Genomic DNA, 22,964 nt, shown 5'->3' on the forward strand with positions numbered 1-22,964 from the left:
CACGAGCCACAACTACTGAGCCCAAGTGCCACAATTACTGAAGCCCGTGTGCCTAGAGCCAGTGCTCCACACAAGAGAAGCCACCGAAGTGAGAAGCCCGCACACCACAATGAAGAGTAGCCCCTGCTCGCCGCAACACGCAGCAACGAAGACCCAATGCAGCCAAAAACAAAAAAAATTTTTTTTAAACAAAACTAAAAATAGAGCTACCGACGATCCAGCAAGTCCACTCCTGGGTATATATTCAGAAAAACAAAAACACTAATTCAAAAAGACACATGCACCCCAACGTTCATAGCAGCACTGTTTACAATAGCCAAAACATGGAAGCAATCCAAATGCCCATCAACAGATGATTGGATATATATATATATATATACATATACACACACACACACATTATGGAATATTACAATGAAATTCTGCCATTTGCAGCAATGTGGATCGACTTAGAGAATATTATGATTAGTGAAATAAATCAGACAGAGAAAGACAAATGCTGTCTAATATCACTTATATATGGAATCTAAAAAATAATACAAATGAATGTATATGCAAAACAGAAACAGACTCATAGATATAGAAGACAAACTTGTGGTTACCAAAGGGGAGAGGGCAGGGGAAGGGACAAATTAAGGGTATGGGATTAAGAGATACAAACTACTGTGTATAAAATAGATAAGCAACAGGATACGTTGTACAACACAGGAAACTATAGCCATTATCTTCTAATAACCTATAATGGCGTAGAATCTGCAAAAATGCTGAATCTCTATTCTGTACACCTGAAACTAATATAATATTGTAAATCAACTATGCTTCAATCAAAAAACATTTTTTTGGAAAAAGAAGAGGCACCATTTCTTAAACATAGTAATATTAGATTCCTTTACAGATAGTACAAGTGAAAACCTCATGATTTTTCCATGTCTTTGTTATTTTAAGTGAAATTTTTGTTGTATTTACACCACTGCAGAACAAATAGAAAACCATTAGTGCTTTTCCAATTTACATGGCTAGATTTATAGACTTTGGACAGTTTGATAATATTTGAATGTAACAAACTTTTGCTTTAGAACATTGAGGAGACACAGCAATAATGGGGCACCCTACATTTAGAAACCAAAATAAATAACTACATTTTAGTTATTTATGAGAGACACAGAAGCAAGGAACAGGGAATTCCCTGGAGTTCAGTGGTTAGGATTCCACACTTCCACTGCAGAGGGCACAGGTTTGATTCCTGGTTGGGGAACTAAGATCCCACAAGTTGCATGGTGCTGTCAAAAAACAAAAACAACAAACAAAGACCACACATAAATGACAAATAAGTCTATCATGTTTAAAAAACAAAGAAGCAAGGAGCAAATAAGCATACTATGTTTGTACCATTCATCACGCTGCCCCTTTGCTTGCTGGTAGAGTACCTTAATGCTTGGACTGAATTGTGCTGGCACTGGACAAGTATGTAGTCAGTATCTGTATTATTTAAGGCCAAGAAGAAACACATATACCTCAAATCTTAGCTGAAAATAGGTGATTGTAATGGGAAAATGTCTGGAATCCCCAGACTTTTACACTAGTCTCCCTCTCTTTCAAAAACTAATATTATAACATCTGCCCCTTCACAATATAATATGTAAACAAACATAAGTGCCTGTATGCAGGATACTTAATTACTCTTTTCTTAAATTTTTAAATTGTGGTTTAACATGCATGCTATCAAGTGCACAAATCTTAAGTGTACGGCTAAGCAAATTGTTACAAATGTATATATCCCTGTAACCACAACCCAGGCAGAAAATATGGAACATTTTCAGCCACCCAGAGGGCTCCCTGTGACCCCTCCCAGTCAATAAACCTCTACCCAAAGTAATCATTATTCCAACTTCTAGTGCCATAGATTAGTTTTGCCTGTTTTTGAATTTCATTGAAATGAAGTCATACAGTATGTACTCTTCCATGTTTTAGTGTCTTTCACTTAACATATCTGTGAACTTATCCATGTTGTATGTTGTTCTTTTTATATTATCTGGTGGTTACTGTTTCTATGGCAGAATCTTCCTAATATGGGAAGCTATCTCAGCATACACCCAAAGATGAATTTGCTAGATTTACTCTTTCAAAATCAAAAGGCACTGACTGTGCATAGGCAACAAATTGTCACAATTCGGGAGGCCAATAATTTTAAGAATAACAATTTGGACATTAATACTGTGTTACTCTGTTAATATTGCAGTGTCTTTTCAAAGTTTGTTCCAACTCTGAAATTCTGGGCTTCGTTATCCAGAGGCTAGACCATCCATGTAAACTGAATTCAAACAAATCTTTTCTTCAGCCTCTATTATCTTATAGAAACTATGCCAGTCACTTGTGTCATATTTTAGATTCCACATATAAGTGATAGCATATGGCATTTGTCTTCCTCTTTCTGACTTAACTTCACTTAGTATGATAATCTCTAGGCCCATCCCTGTTGCTGCAAATGGCATTATTTCATTCTTTTTTGTGGCTGAGTAGTATTCCATTGTATATATGTACCACATCTTTTTTTTTTTTTTTAACATCTTTACTGGAGTATAATTGCTTTACAATGGTGTGTTAGTTTCTGCTTTATAACAAAGTGAGTCAGTTATACATATACATATGTCCCCATATCTCTTCCCTCTTGCATCTCCCTCCCTCCCACCCTCCCTATCCCACCCCTCTAGGTGGTCACAAAGCACCGAGCTGATCTCCCTGTGCTACACATCTTTATTCATTCATCTATCATGGACATTTAGGTTGTTTCCATGTCTTGGCTATTGTAAATAGTGCTGCAATGAACATTGGGGTGCATGTATCTTTTCGAATTATGGTTTTCTCCAGATTACCAAACATGATTTTTAAAGGAAACAAAATTTGAAACACAATCACTTTGTTGGTTTCAGGAACCACTCCCCATTCTTGCCTTTTCAGGCTGAGGGGGGTAATGGTCACCATTTTCACCAGTCCTGACATTCTGTGATTTCCTTATACATACATCTTCGTGGGAAGTTCCATGTGACCAGTTAATAAAGGAAGAAAACCAAAGGTCTGGTTTACAGTTAGATGGCATGCACTATGGCCAACTCCGACAGAACAGGATGACTGCTACACTATGGTCTTACTCCAGAGTACCCCTGAAGATATAGGTGAAAGAAAATCTTCCCAGTGGGTGGAATGTCGCATGGTATTGCTAGCTACCCACTTTGTGTGAAAAGAGAAATAGTCTAAAGATCAACACAAATTCATGGGGAGTGTCTAGCTAGTTGTATAGATGCTCAGAGAATGACCCTGTTACTTCTTGGTACCCAACAAGACAACAGCAGATATTGCCCTATTCCCTGGACGACTGTGTTGGTTTCATTGACAGACTGTGATGGATTGATTACACCAGATCCCTTCTATCAAAGAGGGGACAGTGTTTGTTCTCACTGAAGTTTGACATTTTGGCTCAGATATGCATTACTTGCTCACAGCATTTCTTCCAGAATATAAATATTTACAGAATCTCCATGTACTGTAATTATTTACCAAACAACGGTGCCTCTGACCAAAGATCACACTTATTGGGAAAGAAAGTAGGTCAATAGATTTATGTTCATACAAGTCACGGTCTTCTGGTTGATGTCTAATCATCAACCAGAGCAGGTAGCTAAATAAAATTAGAATAGACTACTGAAGATTCAGCCATGGTACCAGCAAAATAGTCCTTGCCACATAGTTCTTTTGATTTTTTTCTAGTGTCTTGCAAATATGGATAATTTATGTAGCAAAAACTTGTGCACCCATAATTTTATGTTTTTGCCATTGTGTCTGTGGATAGATTCCCAGGACAGGGATTGCTAGATCAATGAGTAAATGTGTATGTGATTTTCTAGATATTGCCAAATGTCCCTCCATAGGGGTACATAGGGGTGCACCATCTTGCATTCCCTTCATCAACGTGTGACCATGCCTGCTTCCACACAGCCTCCACAATGGGGAAGATTTTTTCCGGTCTGATATGTAAAATATAATATCTCAGTTTAGTTTGAATTTGCATTTCTGTTATTTTGTGTGTGAGAGAGGTTGAACAACTTTTAACATGTTTAAGGGCCATTTTAATTTCTTTTAATCTGAATATTCAATTTTTTTAACTTTTTACTTTATATTATATATAGTTGATTAACAATGTTGTGTTAGTTTCAGGTGTACAGCAAAGTGATTCAGTTATACATGTACATGTATCTATTCTTTTTCTAATTCTTTTTCCATTTAGGTTGTTACATAATACTGAGCAGAGTTCCCTGTGCTATACTGTAGGTCCTTGTTGATTATTCATTTTAAATATAGCAGTGTGTACATGTCAATCCCAGACTCCCTAACTATCCCTCCCCCCACCTTTCCCCTGGTAACCATAAGTTGTAAGTTCGTTCTCTAAGTCTGTGAGTCTGTTTTTGTTTTGTAAATAAGTTCATTTGTATCATTTTTTTTAGAAGAATATTCAGTGTTTTAAGTAATTTATTGTGTTGCTGCTCTTCTTCATTTTTTTTAGAAGCTGTTCATTAGTTAGGAAAATCAACCCTAATTAATGTCCTAAATTTATGACACACACAGAGTTTTATTGTTATTGTCTCTAGAGTTTGGACATAGGAAAGTTTTCTTGTATATTTGGAGAGACTCAAACATTATACTGCTGTCATAGTCTTGCTCTTTCTGGAAGTTTCCCATAAAATCTTGAGCAAAGTGGCTAAAAAAACCCTTCGAATTTCCAGAGCCCTGGATTACATAATGAGTTACCACTTGTTGAATTGTATCACTCAAAACAAATTTACCTTTATCCCTAAATTTAGGCACCCAATTTAAGGACAGGAGTACTCTCCACAAATATCCTGTCAAACTATAATTTTCAAAACGTTGAAAATATGACTCATATAAATGTAATATAAACAAATGTCAAAGGTTTATTTCACCTATTAAGAAGAGAACAAATAAAACGGTAAAACGGGTTCCAAGAGAATTTTAAAAACAAAAGTTTAAGTAATCCATCAGGAAAGACATTTTAAACATTTAGAAAAAAAAATGCTGGGTTAGGTACAAAACTGGTTAATGTCCCACAGAGCAAGACAGCTATAACTTTTGGGACTATCTTTTCTAACAGAAATCTACAAGTTAACATATAAATTCAATACCTAGATTTTTATCAAGTAGTAAAGAGTCCTAGAGAATTAAATAATTCTTGGAGGAACTTTTTAAACAATACCCCTGTATGGTTTCCAAGTTTTAGGAAATTTTTCTTAACAATACCTGGTGAAATTGTCAGACTGCAGTATCAGAGTGCAGCTGCATAAACATCGCTCTTACAATCATGTAGAATTACTTTTTGCCCTTGCTATACCTGGGAATAAACCTGGAAGAAATTTTTGCATATGGGTAACATCACACATAATGGGTTACATCATATATAATGCAAAAATGTTTTCTGAATCTTGCAAACCTTGTTCACATTTATATTGTCTACTAAAAAAATTCCTGATTTGTTTTTTAACAATACATTTCCTATATTTTACATCTCTCTCCTTATAAGTTCTCTTACGCACTTCCTTCTAGTTCATGTAGTAGCGAGAAGGGCTGGACCTTGGGAAAGCCTGAAGGATGGATACAAACACAACCAGGACATTCTCCCATCACTTGTCACTGCTTTCCTTTTCTTGTCAGTTACATTCTCTCAGATCATCTTCCTCTTCTTGGCAGGGATTCTGACTGACCCCACCTACTTTATGTGCTTACCTCTGGACCAATTGACACTGGCCAGGAAGAGTGAAAGATACTGTGATTAGCAGCCTCTATAATAACCACGTGACTAGACTAAGTAAAGGAGCAATTTTCAAAAAGATGGAGGGAAGATTGCCTCCCAAAGATGGCAAGAGCGCTAGGCAGACAGTAGATGCCCACCAAACCTGATCAGTCACATAATATTGACAAGAGGTTTTTTAATATAATTATTTATTTATTTTTACTTATTTATTTTGGCTGCGCTGGGTCTTAGTTGCGGCACACGGGATCTTCGCTGCAGCAAGCATGCAGGATCTAGTTCCCTGATCCTACATTGGGAGTGTGGAACCTTACCCACTGGACCACCAGGGAAGTCCCAGACAAGTGTTTTTGTTATTGTTTCTTAGGCTTTGATGTAGAGAAGATCCTTACAGGCTTAGCAGTAGATACAGAAAAATACAAATATCAAGACAGGATAGTAAATATAATTTGTCTATTTATCAAAGAAATTGTTGTACATGATTAAGATTATAAACTCAATATGATAAACATAATTTATTTAACATGCTTATAAATTAATTATACATTAAGACTAAAATTAAAACCTTTACATTTATCATCTATTTGTATATTTATATATCTTTGAATGTCTTAATACTTACATATAAATACTTACATATTAATAAATCCATTATTACAAATTATTACATGAATATTGACCCAAAGGTGAAAATGACAATTTAGGTTGTCTTTCTGTAAAATGACTCGATTATTTTGTGCCATAGAACAAAATAAATTTTTTTTCAATAAAAAATGTCTTTTCTGTTGTCTCAGTATTCTGTTAGCCCTCATTAATTCTGGCATGTTCTTAAATCATTTTAACAAAAAGTTCCTTATTGCTCCAAAGAGTTAAAAGTTTCTACTAATTATTGTTTCTGGCTGTGATTTGCTTTAAGAATAATGCCTGGACAAAATAAAACATTCCCTATAACTTGTGCCTGCCTCTACAAACTTGTGTCTTATGTTTATAACTTTTACCCTCTAGGCATTCTTGATTTTGCCTTTCCCAAATTCAGAAAAATAAAACTGTATGGACGATAGAGTTGATTTACAGATGGAATGGAAAAACTCTATCTCTGGATCTCCTGGATGACATTTTTGACTCTTGGCCAAAAAGGGGTCAGTTTTATGATCTGTGAGTTAAAGAATGAAACTCCCTTAGAAATCAGTTCTACCCCCAAGGTCAGCTTCTTTAGTGATGGTGTGCAACTGGCCCAACCAGTTAAGTTAGCTGGCAGAGTCATAAACATCTATTCTGGGAGCCTCGGTTTTGAGTTCCAGCCGAGGCTAAGAAAGCCCTCGTAGATCGTGGTGGTTCAGCCAGGACACTGGACGTGCTGTGTGTGTGAACGTGTCCCCTGGGAAGCTTGAGCCTGGTAGAGGCCACTTCTCCGACCTGTCATTCTTGCCTGAACTTCTTGCTGTGCTCTCTCCTTCACCTGTAAATCAAAGCATTACCTGACTTGACTCTTTGGGGTCTCATGAGTCCTTTCAAATGTCCCAACTTGGGAAATTTTTTCAATTAAGATGTCTTTTGATGACTAACCTATCATTGAATTTCCTGGAAAGACCACTAGGTACCACAAAATTTTATTTTAAAAATAGGTAAAAATAATCAGGTTTACTTGGCATTCTCCAAATTTTCATTAATTTAGAAAAACTGTACAAACTCTTTTGATTATGAAACTTGAAAGGGGGGAGGACCTGATAAATCAAAATGAAAATTTACCTTCCCAGGTTAATTATGTCTAAATAAAATGTATTAATATAAGTACATATCAATAATTGTATACTTTTCAGGTTAAAAGAAACATATCTGTTATTAAATAAAGGACTGGTAAAGTAAGTTTTAAAAGACTTTTTTCCCTGGGTTTTAGACTTAAATGCCTTGTCAATTGGAAATAATTATAATACATTTATGGGATAAATTAAAGGCCCTGGAGACAAGTTATTGTCATCATTGCTTCTTCTTCACTTATCACACTACCCATAGCTGTAGCACCTTGAACCTAACAATTCTCCTTCCACACATGAGCAAGAAAAATCCCTTGCCTATTATTTTTTGTTTTGTTGGCCGTGCCACACGGCTTGTGGGGTCTTAGTTCCCCAACCACGGATTGAACCCAGGCCCTCGGCAGTAAGAGCACAGACTGCTAACGTCTGGACCACCAGGGAATTCCCAAGAAAAATCCCTTGATTGTTTAACATGTATTAGGAAATTGCTTGTGCCCTATCTGGACCTTTGGGCTAATCTCAGCTGATCTGAATTGGCCAGATGCTTATCTCCAGAACTGCCTGGAGCATGAGAGTGACCCTTGGAAACACTATGAGATACATGAAATAAAGGTTCTGTAACCATAGATCTGTGAGTTATTTTGAGACAGAGGTACCAGTCTGTCAACAACGTTCAGTAGTAATAACTGGATTTAACTTGCACCTGACGGGCAGAGTTGCCAGTTCAGACTGGTCACGTGGCTGGAATGTGCCTGGGCCACCAACCAGCTTACCTGGAGCAGGCTTTAGGTTTCTTGGCACCAAGGTGCTTCACACACATGGCAGTGGACGTTCAAAACCTTGAAGACAAAGTGTATCCTGGGCAACCCAGTGGTGGAAGGGTAAGGAAACCTGCACCTGAGATCTCCAGGGCCCTCCCAGTGCATATTCTTCTCCTGCTATTATAATATATAATATATATAGCTATAATATTGCTATATTATATTTGTTGCCTGTAACATGAGCATAAATTGAGTCCTGTGAATCCTTTCAGTAATTAAACAGTCAAACATAATAATGCACCTTTTGGTAACCCTAATTTAATTTTGTTCATTTATAGTTCATACTTAAACACAAAAACTAGAGGTTGTCAAGCAAGTTATGCGCCCAGATTCAAATTCACTCTTGGCATATGGGCCTCTTCCAAAAGAGAATTCACTTCAGATAACAATTACCTGGGCCAGCCTGCCAGTTAGCATGAAATAAAAGAGCAAATATTGATCCAATCACTATTTTCTACTATGCTTTGATCATTCTTTGCTTATTTTTAAGGTAGATTAAGACTTTTTCTGCCAGACTATTATTAAAGAACTTTGAAGAATTTTGCCTTTTACTCAAAAACTTCATTATCTTTATCCTTAATCTTTACAAAAATGTAGAGAAAGCCAAGGAATTCTAAAACTGAAAATTGTGAAAGTTCTCAGAGACTGGAATTTCCACATCTCAAGGTACCCCCATTAGTCTTAATGACATGGGCTATAACTCCCTTTATGAGTTAATAACAGCCCACTCTGTGCGTTTGGAAGTTTCACTCTAATCCTAGTCTTTGCCTTACTGCAAACTGATATTAGTAATCTTATCATTAAACAGGTATGAGTGGCTTTTCCAAATTAATCACAGAAGCAATCTCTGAATGACCTGAAATCTGAAGATTAAGTCTTCTGGAAAAGAAAATAAAGGGAAATTTGCCTTGGCTCCAACAAATAGGACCTTATCAGGTACTGCTAATAATTAACACAGTAATGAAACTCTAGGGTAATGATCCTTGGATTCATATTTTCAATTAAAAGCAATACATCATTTTCTCTAAATCATCGGACTTCCATTTCATTGGTAGACCTCAAGCTGAGAGTTCTTTGAAATCTCCCAGAAGTAGACGGTCCCCTAAAATAACAGTTGACTCAAAACCCTCAGCTGAAACTAATTACACAAAGTAGACAGTTTCTGCTCAAATCTCTGGAACAGTATTCATTTTCAGAGAACTCAACACCCTTTTTCTTTGGGTTTGTTTTCTACATTGACGCTGCCTGGTAAATGACTAAAGGGTTCTCAGTATGGTTTTCTACAATTTCATTTTCTTCCTTCTAAACCCCTAGGGTCTTTTTGTGCCATTTAAAGAGAGACAAAACATTCTCATGCATTTTCCTCAGACCATAGTCACTGCTATGAGTCTAATTGGTGGATCAATACCCACTTGACCCTGCTGAAAAAAATTAATAGGTGTTTTTAAAAACATTTTCAAAACAGACTTCCTTATGCAGATTTCTTCTGGTCCTAAAAGTTCTCTCACATCATAAATCCCAACCTTCAACCTTGTAAAAATTGGACTATACACATCAACAGAATGATTCTTGTAAGATCATTAAACCCTGCCAACCAAACCTAGTTTACTGAGAAGCAGGAACCACCCTCACTGCAATAGTCAGTTTGCTCTCTTCAGAGTCACTGTATCCTGCTTTGAAGGAATTGTTTAACTTAACATATTGTTTAAGTATCAATATATAAAGAGTATCAGTATCAGTATCAATACATAAAGAGTAACTCCAGCCATTTCTCAAAAGAAAAGCAATCCAATATGTAAATTCACATCAATTTAGTCAGCATGTGTGATAAATTAAAAATTAATTTTAGGAATAAGTGAGGGTTCTAGCTCCACTAAGATGAAGTAAGCATATTCTACCCTGACTCTCCCACTGAATACAGCTATAAAACATGAAATAGGATGGGAGGAAGTTAGTTCAGGACTCTGAAAAGTAAATAGTAGCAGGTGGATTAGGAAAGAAGAACAAAACTCAAGTGTCACTGGGCTCTCTCAGTATCACCCTGCCAACCAGTTAGTGGGCACCAGAGTGCAGACAGAACTTCAGGAGAAGACCTCTAGTTCTGACGTGAGAGAGAAACTCATAATACTTAGAGAATCTGAAAATCCCCTACTTTCCCCTACTTTTTTGCCTCTTTTTCTTTCCCCTCTATTAACTTGTGACCTAGTTCCCAAGAAATTCCATGGTAGGCGTTGTAGCATTCTCAGGTAATACAGGCCAGCAGGATCCAAAACTATGCAGAAGGGAAAGCTTCCTCTTTTTTCAGGGGAGCTGCAGTTCCAAGAGAGTGGATCCAACCTCTCTTGCCTTTATACTGTCTCTATAGTCTCTTGTCACATGGCCCTAGATTCAGGTGCAGTTGTGGAAGCACACAATAGAGCAGCGGGGTAACCAAAGCTTTCTAGATAGAAGACCAAAAAGAGAACATTAAGGAACTAGAATGTAACCAAGAGATTGCAGTGAGGGAAGAATTTGGGAAAGTGACGCCATAAAGTTGTTTATGAACTACCCTGGGCTCACCCTTAAACCGTGTATGCTTGGATCAGATACTATTCGTTATATCAAATATTTTGAGAAATGAACTATATAGATACACCACTGCCTAAGTCCCAGATTTGCCATCAGGTGGTATACATGCAAGATAAATCCAAAGATCACTGCAAAATCTGAGAAATGAACCATAGTTCACAGAGGCAGGGGAACCTTGTGGCCTAAACCTAACCAGGTCGACTGCCTTCTAAAACAAAAATATCAACATTTTACAGGATATAAATAGGACCCAATGTCTTAAGACCTCATTTTCAAAAACTCTTCAATATAATCTAAATTTACATTGCAAGTGAATAACAAGGAAAATATAAATTTATGTAGGGTAAAACCAAAAGATGTCAATGCCAAGATGTCATAGAGATTGTAATTATCTGGCAAAGATGTTGAAGCAGCTGTTACAAGAGTGCCTTACCAAAAATCAAGAACAGTCTTGAAGCCAGTGAAAGAATAGAGAGTCTCAACAAAGAAATATTTTTTTAAAAGAATGATCAAATAGTAATTTTAGAAATGAAAAACATAACGTAAAAAACTCATTGAAGTGGAGCAACAAGAACTTTCATGCATCGGTGGTGGGAACGCCACTTTGGAAGACAGGTTGGCAGTTTCTTACAAAACTAAACAATTATTCTTACAGCATGATCCAGCAATCGTGCTCCTTAGAGTTTAACCAAAGGAGTTGAAATTTTATGTCCACACAATAACCTGCACACAAATGTATATAGCAGCTTTATTCATAATTGCCAAAACTTGGGCTCAACCAAGATGTCCTTCAGTAGGTGAATGGAAAAAGAAACTGTGGGGACTTCCCTGGTGGTGCAGTGGTTAAGAATCTGCCTGCCAATGCAGGGGACATGGGTTCGAACCCTGGTCCGGGAAGATCCCACATGCCACGGAGCAACTAAGACCGTGGGCCACAACTACTGAGCCTCCGCTCTAGAGCCCGTGAGACACAACTACTGAAGCCCACATGCCACAACTACTGAAGCCCGCGCGCCTAGGGCCTGTGCTCCGCAACAAGAGAAGCCACTGCAATGAGAAGCCCGCACACCACAACAAAGAGTAGCCCCCGCTCGCCGCAACTAGAGAAAGCCCGTGGGCGGTAACAAAGACCCAACGCAGCCAAAAATAAATATAAATAAATAAATTTATTAAAAGAAAAAAAAGAAGCTGTGGTCCATCCAGACAATGGAATATAATTCACTGATAAAAAGAAATGTGGTATCAAGTCATGAACAGACATGAAGGGTGGGGGAGACGTGGAGCAACCTTATATGCATATTACTAAGTGAAAGAAGCCAATCTGAAAAGCTATGATTCCAACTATATGACACTCTGGAAAAGACAAAACTTCAGACACAGTAAAAAGATCCGTGGAAGCCAGGGATTAGGAAGGAAGGAGGGGTGAGTAAGCAGACCACAGTGGATTTTTAGGGCAGGGAAACTATTCTGTATGATACTGTAATGGTGGACACATGATATTATACATTTTTCAAAACTCATAGAATGTATAACACCAAGAGTCAACCCTGATGTAAACCATGGACTTTGCTGTAAAGCATGGACTTTGGTGGCTAGTGATGTGTCAGTATAGGTTCATCAGTTGTAACAAGTGTACCACTCTGGTGGGTATGTTGATAGTGGGAGAAGCATATGGAGGAGCAAAGAGTACATGCGAACTCTTGTAGTTTCTGCTCGATTTTGCTGTGAACCTAAAACTTCTCTAAAAAATAAACTCGGGCTCCCTGGTGGTGCAGTGGTTGAGAGTCCGCCTGCTGATGCAGGGGACACGGGTTCGTGCCCCGGTCTGGGAGGATCCCACATGCCGTGGAACGGCTGGGCCCATGAGCCATAGCCGCTGAGCCTGTGTGTCCGGAGCCTGTGCTCCGCAACGGGAGAGGCCACAGCAGTGAGAGGCCCGCGTACCGCAAAAAAAATAAATAAATAAAGTTGATTTAAGAAAAAAAAGGAACTCAGTGGATGAGTTCAGTATCAGAATGGAGGAGAGAAGAAAGAAGACAGAGGAAAGATGAAGTGAACTTGAATATAATCCAATCTCAAAACAGAGAAATTTGGGCTTCCCTGGTGGCGCAGTGGTTGGGAGTCCACCTGCCAATGCGGGGGACGCGGGTTCGTGCCCCGGTCCCGGGGAGATCCCACATGCCGTGGAGCGGGCCGCTGAGCCTGTGCTCCGCAACAGGAGGGGCCGCAGCGGTGAGAGGCCTGCGTACAGCAAAAAAAAAAAAAAAAAACAGAAATTTTTAAAGATTTTTAAAAAATGAATAGAGGAAAATAGGAGAGTAGGGAACTCCAGAGCTCTGTCCCTTTACAAAAACCTGATGAGCTGGCAAAAGCTGTCAGCATCATTTTTTTGCAGAACTCTGGAGTCTAGTCAAAAACCTACAACCAGGGGAAAGCTTGATGAAGAGAGAAGCTGTTGCTTTGCAGTAAGAGACAGCTGTGGTGATTTAAATTGCCTACGTCCCACATGCTATACCCCTATTTGGTGCCAGCCACCAGGACTGCACCCACATTCCTGGTGCAGGAGGCTAGTGCCAGAGGGAGCAATGCAGAATTTCTCGAAGAATTCTCTAAGAATTGTGGTTGTAAGTTCCAGCCCATCCGGTGGCTGTCTGAAGGGCTTGACTTTATTTTGCCTGACTCAAGCATTTCTAGGGCTAAGGTGACAGCCTAGGAGGCTTTTGCTGTATGCATTTAAAGGCAGAAATATTGGCTGTGGCAGCCTCGGGCTAGGGATAACAGTTGGGACAAGCAACAAACAGACTGAAAACCCTGGGAAACAGCAGGCAGGGAAAAGAGATATGTGGGGGTAAAGGGGCCTTTAAAGGCTCCCATGTATACCAGGGAATCAGGTATACATAGTGTCAGGGGTGGGTACATGCTCAAAGAAGGCCTGAGAAGACTCCAAGCTTTTACCTCTGAGTGGCCTTCAGGCTCTGTGCAAGCTGTGAGTGAAGGCTAAGGCAGAATTGTAAGCAGCGTGGCTGAGCATTGAAGGAGTGCTCCAACATAGAACCAATCTGCCAAGACTGGGCGAGTATTTTCTTCTCTTCTTTCCTTTTCTTTTTCCATTGAAAGAAACTCTGTCAAAATACCAGGTGACCCCCAAGTTAATGGAACACAGACTTCACATCACAAACAATACAGACTTAACCAAAATAGTTTGGAGAAGTCACAAAACAAGCAAACAGCAACAGCCTACAACAAACAGCAAAAACAAACCCTGAAGAGGGGGGAAATCTGATTTCCAGGGTTGTCACATTTAATATTAAAAATCTCCACGTTTAAACAACAGAAAATTACAACACATGCAAATAAACCGGGAAGTATGGCTCATTCACAGGGGGAAGGAAAGAAACTAATAGACACTGTCCATGAGGACACCTAGACATTTAGACTTACTAGACGGAAACATTAAATCAACTCTCTTAAATATGCTCAAAGAGCTAAAGGAAGTCATGGAGAAAGAACAAAGGAACCAGGAGAATATGTCTCACCAAATACAGAATATTAGTAGAAATTATAGAAATGAAACAAATAGAAATTCTGGAGATAAAAGTACAGATAGATCAATTGACATCCAGTTTAAGAAGTGAAAAGAGAAAAGAAGGAAAGAAATGATCCAAACCTAACAGACCTATGAGACACCATCAAGTATACTGACATATACATACCCGGAGTCCCAGAAGGAGAAGAGAGGAAGAAACAAAAAGACTATTTGAAGAAATAATGGCCCAAAGTGTCCCAGATTAGATGAAAATCATAAATCTAAATATCCAAGAATCTCAATGAACTCCAAGAAGCATAAACCAAGAGAGATTCGCAGGAAAACACATAGTCAAATTGTCAAATCCCAAAGACAAAGGGAGAATCTAGAAAGCAGCAAGAGGGAAGTGATTAATCACATACAAGAGATACTGTGTGTAATTAATAGCCCATTTTTCTTTGGAAACTGGAAGCCAGAAGACAGTGGGATGACATATATAAAGGACTGAAAGAAAAGAACCGTCCATCAATAATTGCATATCCGGGAAAACAAAAACAGAAAGAGCTCATTACTAGTAGACCCGTGCTACAAGAAATGCTAAAGGGAGTCCTCCAGGCTGAAATAAAAGGATAATTGAAGCCATATGAAGAGATAAGGAACACAACAGTAAATGTAGCTACATAGATAAATATAAAAACCAGTAATATTGTATGTCTGGTTTATAACTCCTTTTTTTCCCTACATGATTAAAAGATAAATAAAGCAATAATTATATATTTATGTTAATTGACCCACAATGTATAAACATGTAATTGGTAAAAATAACAACATAAAGGAGGGAGATGGAGTTTTAAACGATCAGAGTTTTTATGTATTGGGTTGGCCAAAAAGTTAATTTGGGGTTTTCCATAAGATGTTATGGAAAACCCCGAATGATCTTTTTGGCAAACCCAATACTACTGAAAGTATCTTGGTTCTAATTCAAACCTGATTCTTACAAAGTTAAAATGCTAATTGTAACCCCAGGGTTACCCTAGTATTATGGACTGTATTGTGTCTCCCCAAAATTCATATGTTGAAGCCCTAGCTCCCAATGTGGATGGTATTTGAAGATGGGGCCTTTGGGAGGTAATTAGATGAGGTCATGAGGGTGAGGTCTTCATGATGAGATTTATACCCTTATAAGAAGAGACCAGAGTGTGCTTGTTCTCTCTCTCTCTTTTCCCCACCATGTGAAGACAGAAATAGAAGTAGGCCTTCTGCAAGCTAGGAAGAGAGCTCTCATCAGAAACTCATTGCCAGTATCTTGACCTTGACCTTGGACTTTTCAGTCTCCATAACTGTGAAAAATAAATGGCCGTTGCTGAAGCCACACAGTCTATGATATTTTGTTATAGCAGCCAAGCTGACTAAAACATCCAGGAAATAACCTTTTTTTAAGTATACAGAAAAGGAAACAAGATGGGAGTCAGAATAGTAAACTAGAAAAAAAAAATCACTCATAGAACGAGGCAGTAGTGAGGGATAAAAAGAAAATTGAGGAATAAAAAGAAAATAAGACATAGAGAAAACAAATAGCAAAATTGCAGAAGTATATCCTTTCTTATCGATAATTGAACTGTAAATGGATTGAACCCTCCAATTAAAAAGAAGAGATTGGAAGAATCAATTTTTAAAAATGATCCAAATATATGTTGTCTAAAAGAGACTTACTTTAAATCCAAGGACATAAATAGATTGAAAGTAAAAGGATGAAAAATAAATTCCATGCAATAAAAAAATGCCAAAAGAGACCTGGGATGGATATACTAATATCAGACAACATGGACTTGAAGTCAATAATCGTGATGAGACAAAGAAGGACATTACATGTTGACAAAAGGGTCAATATATCAAGATATGCCAATTATAAACATATATGCCTCTAACAAAAGAACCACAAAATATATGAAGCAAAAAACTGACATAATTGAAAGGAGAAATAGTTTTACAGTAACAGTTAGAAACTTCAGTACCCCACTCTAAAGAATAGATAAAACAACAAGCCAGAAGATCAGTTGAAAAATAGAGGACTTGAATGATGCTATGAACCAACTGTATCTAAAAGACATCTAGAGAAGACCCTACCCAAAACAGCAGATTGCATATTTTTCTCAAGCACATGTGGAATATTCTCCATGATAGATAGTATGTCAGACAACAAAAACAAATCAAGTCTCAATAAATACTAAATGATCGAAGCCATAAAAATCAATCCTATTTCTATGTATTAGCAATGTAGAGTTGGAAACAGGATTTCTAAAATGCCATTTAGAATGGCTCTAAAAAACTAAATATTTATACCTATACTTAGGTATAAATCTAACAAAACAAATATAGGATGTGTATGGCTGAAAACCTCAAGATGCTGAAGAGCTAAATAAATGGAGAGAAATACTGTGTTCATGGATTCAAAGACTCAAAGGAGTAAAGATAAGAAATTGATCTACAGATTTAACTCAATTCAAAAAATTCTGGCAGGACTTGTGAAGACACAGACAAGCTGATTCTAACATTTATATAGAAAGTTAATAAATAAGAATAGCTAAGATACTTTTGGAAAAGAAGAATAAAGTTGGAGAAATTATACCATTTGATTTTTTAAGTCCTTTTATAAAGTTAGAATAATTTAAACAGTGTGGTATCAGTAAAGGAAGAGACACATAAATCAATGAAACCAAGTAGAAAGTCCAAAAGTAGATTTACCCAAATATGACCTTTGATTTTTAACAGTAGTGCAAAAGAAATTCAGTGAAGAAAGCATAATTTTTTTCAACTAATGGAACTGGAACAATAGGATACCCTTACGTAAAACAAAACAAAACACCTCTACCTAAATATGCTAGATTATACAAAAATTTACTCAGAATGGATTATTGATCTAAATGGAAAAATGAAACTATATAAAACTTTTAGAAAAAAAATAGAATAAAACTTCTGTGACCTAGGGTTAGACAAAAAAGTTCTTTCACATGAAACTCTAAAACAATACAAAAAAATTGAACGTTATCAAAATTAAAATCTTTTGCTGCATGAAAGACACAGTCAAGAGAATGAAAAGACAAACTACATACTGAGAAAAAAATATTTGTAAACCATGTATTCAGTAGAGAACATGTATCAAGGATTTACCAAGAAATCTCAAAACTCAACACTACGAAGACAACCCCACTAAAAAATGGGCACTGAACCCCCATGTTTGAATAGGCACTTCACCACGAGGAGATATAGATGGCAAATAAGTATGTGAAAAAGTGTTCAACATCATTATCCACAATGCAAATTAAAATTAACAATGAGATACCATGACAAACCTATCGGAATGACTAAAATTATAAAATACCGACAATGCTAAGTGCTGTCAAAGATGCGGAAAAATAGCAATTCACGCACATTGCTAACGGGGATGCAAAATGATATAATCATTCTGAAAAGCAGTTTGGCAGCTTCCTACAAAGTTCAACACACCACATGACCCAGCAATCCCACTCCTGGGTATTTAGCCAAGAGAAATGAAAACTAATATTCATGCAAAAACCTGTACACAAATATTTATAGCAGCGGTATTCACAGTCATCAAAAACTGGAAACAAACCAATGTCCTTCAAATAGAGAAACAAACTGTGGCACATATATATAATGTATATAGACATTACTACTCAGCAATTAAAAACAAGTAAGCTATTGATACAAACAACAACCTGGATGAATCTCAAAGGTGTTACGCTGAGTGAAAGAAACCAATCTCTAAAGGTCACATACTATATGATTCAATTCACATGATATTCTCAAAAGATAAAACTATAGCAACGGAAAACAGATAATGATTTTTATGAGTTGCTGGTGGGGGAGCTTTTGATTACAGACAAATAGCATGAAGGAGTTCTTCGGGTTATAGAATTTTTCAATATCCCAATTGTGATGGCAGTTACGCAGATCTGTACATGTGCTAAAATTCATAGAGCTAAACACCAAAAAAGTCAAAAAAAGAAAAATAAACATATATAGCCAACATCTTAGCACACAAAGGTGCACAATAAGTGTTTGTTGGATCGAATTACAAACAATGTTGAAGATCACTACTGCCCATATTTCACCCTGCCCCAACATAGTTGAAATTATTGTGTCCACTGGCTGATTATGTGTGTGTAAGCAAGAATGAGGTTGTCCTGGAGAGAAGACAAGTCAGTTAGAGACAAACTTCAGGATACTTTCACCATCATGGACACAGTTATCTTTAAGGTCACCAGGTCCAAAACTCTCATACACAACACAATCCTTTGGAGGAAGACTATAATAAACATGTGTTAATTGTTTCACTAACTGCTACTCCTTTCCTTTTTCTTAACATCTCCAGAATCTCCCCAGGTGGGATTAAGCCCAACCCCAAATTTAAAAATGGCTTCTAATTACATTAAAGCAATCAGTCTTTTATTTTCTTTGACCCCTGTGATTGACTTAGTGATTGGCTCCAGGAACTAAGAAAGGCAATTGAGGCCAACTGGACACTATTTCTGGATTACTGTGTGAGCTATGACGTAAAATCCCTTTTTTTGTTGGGTTTGAGCCTGGAACCATGTCACTCTAAGGACTGGTTACCATCTTTCAGTGATAAAGAGAAAATCCACTGAGAGAGCAAGGAGGCAGAGAAATGAACTGAGAGTGAAAAACTGGTTCCCGGCCATAACATTTTCCCCTCCAGTCCAGCTTCCCACTTAACTAGGTGATAAAAATACCAGACCCCTTCCCAGTCCTGCTAGCCCAAATCTCTAGGGAAGTCCTGGAAAACTTAGTCACACCTGGAGCTAGCTCTAAGGTTGGAGTTTTCAGGAATATAGACCAATAAATTTCTTTTATTATTTCAGAGAATTTGTGATAGGTCTGTTACTTACCAACCAAAGCATCCTAGCTGACAGAAGCCAGCTAGATTTGTTTCCTTTTATTTTTAAAATCATTTCTTTGCAGAGAACTAAGCATAAGATCAAAATGGGATATTATTTACATGCCTCTGATAAGTTCAAAGGACAACCTCAATTAGGATTTCCAGAACAACCTGAAAAAAAAAACAGGTTGAGAAATCTCTCTTCCCTCCCACTGCTCCTCCCTCTGGCTCTCCTTTCTTTGATTAAATAGGCATTAGGACACCTTTTCAAAAAGGCTTTTCTGTGGTGTTCAGAAGCATTTCTAGAAATTGAAACCTCAGACTTTCCAAGATGTACCTCAGTGCTGCATATCACCGCATACCTCTAAGTGATGGAAACAGCATTCCTATCATCGGTCTTGGTACCTACTCAGAACCTAGATTGGTAAGCTTATCTCTCTCTGCTTTTTTTTTTTTTAATTAACACTTTCCTAAAGGATAATCTGTAATTCATTTTGAATGGATTTCATTGCTTTAATTATTGTAATAATGAATGCAACCTTGAAGGACTGCTGTTTGGCTGAATAAGTACTGAGCCAATGGTTAAACTAAATCAGTTTATGATTTTAAAGTATCTTGGCTTAAAGAATGGGACCTTTCTGCTTCCTTGACTAAAATTCAGCCTGAATGCTGGTTATAAAGTTGAACTGAAGTACGTAAAATTTCTGAGTTTATGATTTTTTTAAGTTCATATTTGAGAATTTTTAGTTCAGTCCAACAAAACATTTAGTGAAAACCTACCATGTATGAAGCACTAGGCTATAGAAGCTTCAAATATGAAGAGAATAGTGTCTCTGCTGTCTAGGGATTAAAAATCTAATAGAGGAGACAGACTCTAATAACTAATTAATCATAGAACAATGAAGAGTAAATGCTGTCTGAGAATTTTAAACAGTATCTCTCTGAAAACACAGGAAAGGGAATAGTTAGATTTGACCATGAGGACTGAAGTGGGTTTCCATTAAAACACAGAAAAGCTTCTACTTGTAAGAAAAATATCTTTCTGCTTTCCACATTGCAATTCCACATTTAATGCTAATTACCAGAATAAACAGTGGTTATATCTAGAAATGCTACTGAAATTTGAATGATCATGTGTGAATGAACTCTGTTAAACTAAGTATAAGTTAACTAGGCAGAGAAGCAGAGCTGAGGCAGGACATTGTAGGCAGAAAGAGAAGCACAGAGGCACAAGGATATGAATCTGATTATGTCATGCCTCTGCCTGACACGGTTAAGTGTTAAAAAAATTTTAGCTATTATTATTGTATGCATTTACATCTCCATATCCTCTGATGCACACATATATATATATATAAATATATATATACAAGTACATATATATACACACACATACATATATATATATATATATATATATATATATATATATATATCCTTTCATTCACTTGACAAGGATTACCTGAACACCGAGCACGCATACTATACTGGGAATATAAAGCTGAACAAGACATGGTCTCTTTCCTGATGGATTTTACATCTTACAGGGAAGATTGCACAGAAAATTTTAGCTATTATTATTGTAGTACTCTTTGTAGTACTTTATAGTACATGCATTTGCTAATTTAATCCTCACAACATTATGAGAGAGATACCATTTTACAGATGAGAAAACTGAAGCATGGCAAGATAAAGTAAAATGTCCCAAACTTATAATGGTGAGGAAGAGAACTGGAATTTAAACCAATGCAGTTTTGGCCCAGGTCCTATCCTCTGAGTCCCTATACTATATTACCTGTTATAAATGTATGTTATGTCAATGCAGCTGCATATTTCTATGACTTTCTATATATATTTCTATATATGAAAGTATCTAGGAATATATATCCAGAAAGTACCTAGGATGGATGGATAGATAGATAGATAGATAGAATGATACATCTAGGATATGAATCTAATTATGTCATGCCTCTACTCATTTCAATGACTATCAATTATATGGCTCCTTGCTTGCACATCTATCATTCTATCTATCTCTCTGTCTCTCTATCTGTCTCCTGGAACTCAGTGGGGCTCAAAGTGCTGCATCTACCAGTAAATATTATTAAGTGCCTGCTATGTGTCTAGTAATATTAAATGCTACAGGATGGAGACATTCCAAAGCATTCATGTGTCATTTCCCAAAAAGAGTTGTAACTCACTTCAGAAGATAAGACATTACTGCAGTTAGAGAATATGGCATTCGAGGAATATTATTAGAAATGAAGATTGTGCATGCACAAACCACATTTGTGATCAGAAATACAGAACTAAAGGTATGTCTCACAAAATTGGAAACTCTAATGTGAAGAAAAATGCCCACCATGGAAGATTTGGGGGAGGGGTATAGGCAGAGCTAGGTTGAAGGGGAGACGGGGAGTGGGGAGGGTGGAGTATCTCCTAGCTGGAACACTCAGCAGTTTCTGTTCAAAGCCATACAACTGACAACTCCCTCACCATCTACCCAGGGCTGATGAGACAGACACTAGGAGTACCCATGCCCAAGTCGGTCACCAGGAAATAAAAGTACCGAATTAGATTTAACGTCAGAATCTTAGTCCTAGAGATGAAATCTGATGCCAAAATTCAGTCTTCTCTCCTCAGCGTGCCTGAGGTGCTTTTCAAAACCTTTCATTCCACAAGAGATGGAAGGAGAATGACAGGCTGAGGTAACTCATTAACTGAAATGCTTCACATTTCATGTATATAATCAAGTCAGTCAATATTTGTCCTGGGATCCTGTTCCATTTTGATACAGAAGTTAGCAGGCGCCAGGGGAAGATTTAGGCTTGTCTTCAGGGGGAGTCGGGGTAGGAGCAGAGATGAAAGGCTGAGATAAGGAAGACTAACAATAACCTCTCCTCCAGCATCTGCCCATTTGAGACTCCACTGTCACACACGTGACGATAGGAACTGTAGAACAGCAGCCCGGAGGAACATTATTGTGCAGCTGTGTGAGGCCAACCAGCCTAGCTTCTCCTGACTTACAAAGATTTTTTTTCTCTTAATATGCCCAACTTTCTTATTAAGGTGTTTCATGCCTGTGGAGTCAGGGAATTTGAGATGGAACCAGCATCTAGTAGCACCAGGCACTCTGTGCATTTCCTCACTTGACAATCACTAACTAATGAAAACTGAACTGTACAAATTATCTATGCACCATTTCCCTAGGACAGAGTCCCAGAATATTTTCATACAGGGATGAAATAGTCTATAATAGCCTCCCAGCAAGTCTCCCTTCTTCCTGTCTCTCTCCCTATATCGCTGTCTGAGAAAGTCCGATAGGCAAGAGTTTTGAATCTTGTTCGTTTTTCTGCTTTGATAGAAATTAATTTGGTTTTTATGTATATCAGCCCATGAGTTAATAACCAGTATTTATCAAAAACTTCAAGTAAAACTCAAGAATGTTACCAAGTGTGCAAATGACACAAATCTGAGACCAATGGTAAATATTTTGGAAAATGGGCAATAATTCAGTTCAATAAATATTTATTGTGTGCCTACCATGTATGAGGCA

General features: G+C 37.4%; 1 protein-coding gene across 8 annotated transcripts in view; it reads left to right on the forward strand.

Moving 5' to 3' along the window:
• AKR1D1 (aldo-keto reductase family 1 member D1) overlaps positions 1-22,964 on the forward strand; it is an 88,625-nt gene that overhangs the window by 25,043 nt on the left and 40,618 nt on the right. For 3 of the 8 annotated variants that reach the window (XM_033863330.2, XM_033863333.2, XM_019949636.3), the window contains exon 1: positions 19,665-19,832. The exons of 2 other annotated variants lie outside the window; for them this stretch is intronic. In XM_033863330.2, coding sequence (XP_033719221.1) covers positions 19,740-19,832 — 93 coding nt within the window. In that variant the 5' untranslated portion in view covers positions 19,665-19,739. Of the gene's footprint in view, positions 1-19,662; positions 19,833-22,964 lie in introns of those variants that run through there. 3 more of the 8 variants (XM_033863332.2, XM_004324967.4, XM_004324966.4) reach the window with 3 other exon arrangements.

This window comes from Tursiops truncatus, chromosome 9 (genome assembly GCF_011762595.2).
Source record: "Tursiops truncatus isolate mTurTru1 chromosome 9, mTurTru1.mat.Y, whole genome shotgun sequence".
Classification (NCBI taxonomy): Eukaryota; Metazoa; Chordata; class Mammalia; order Artiodactyla; family Delphinidae; genus Tursiops; species Tursiops truncatus.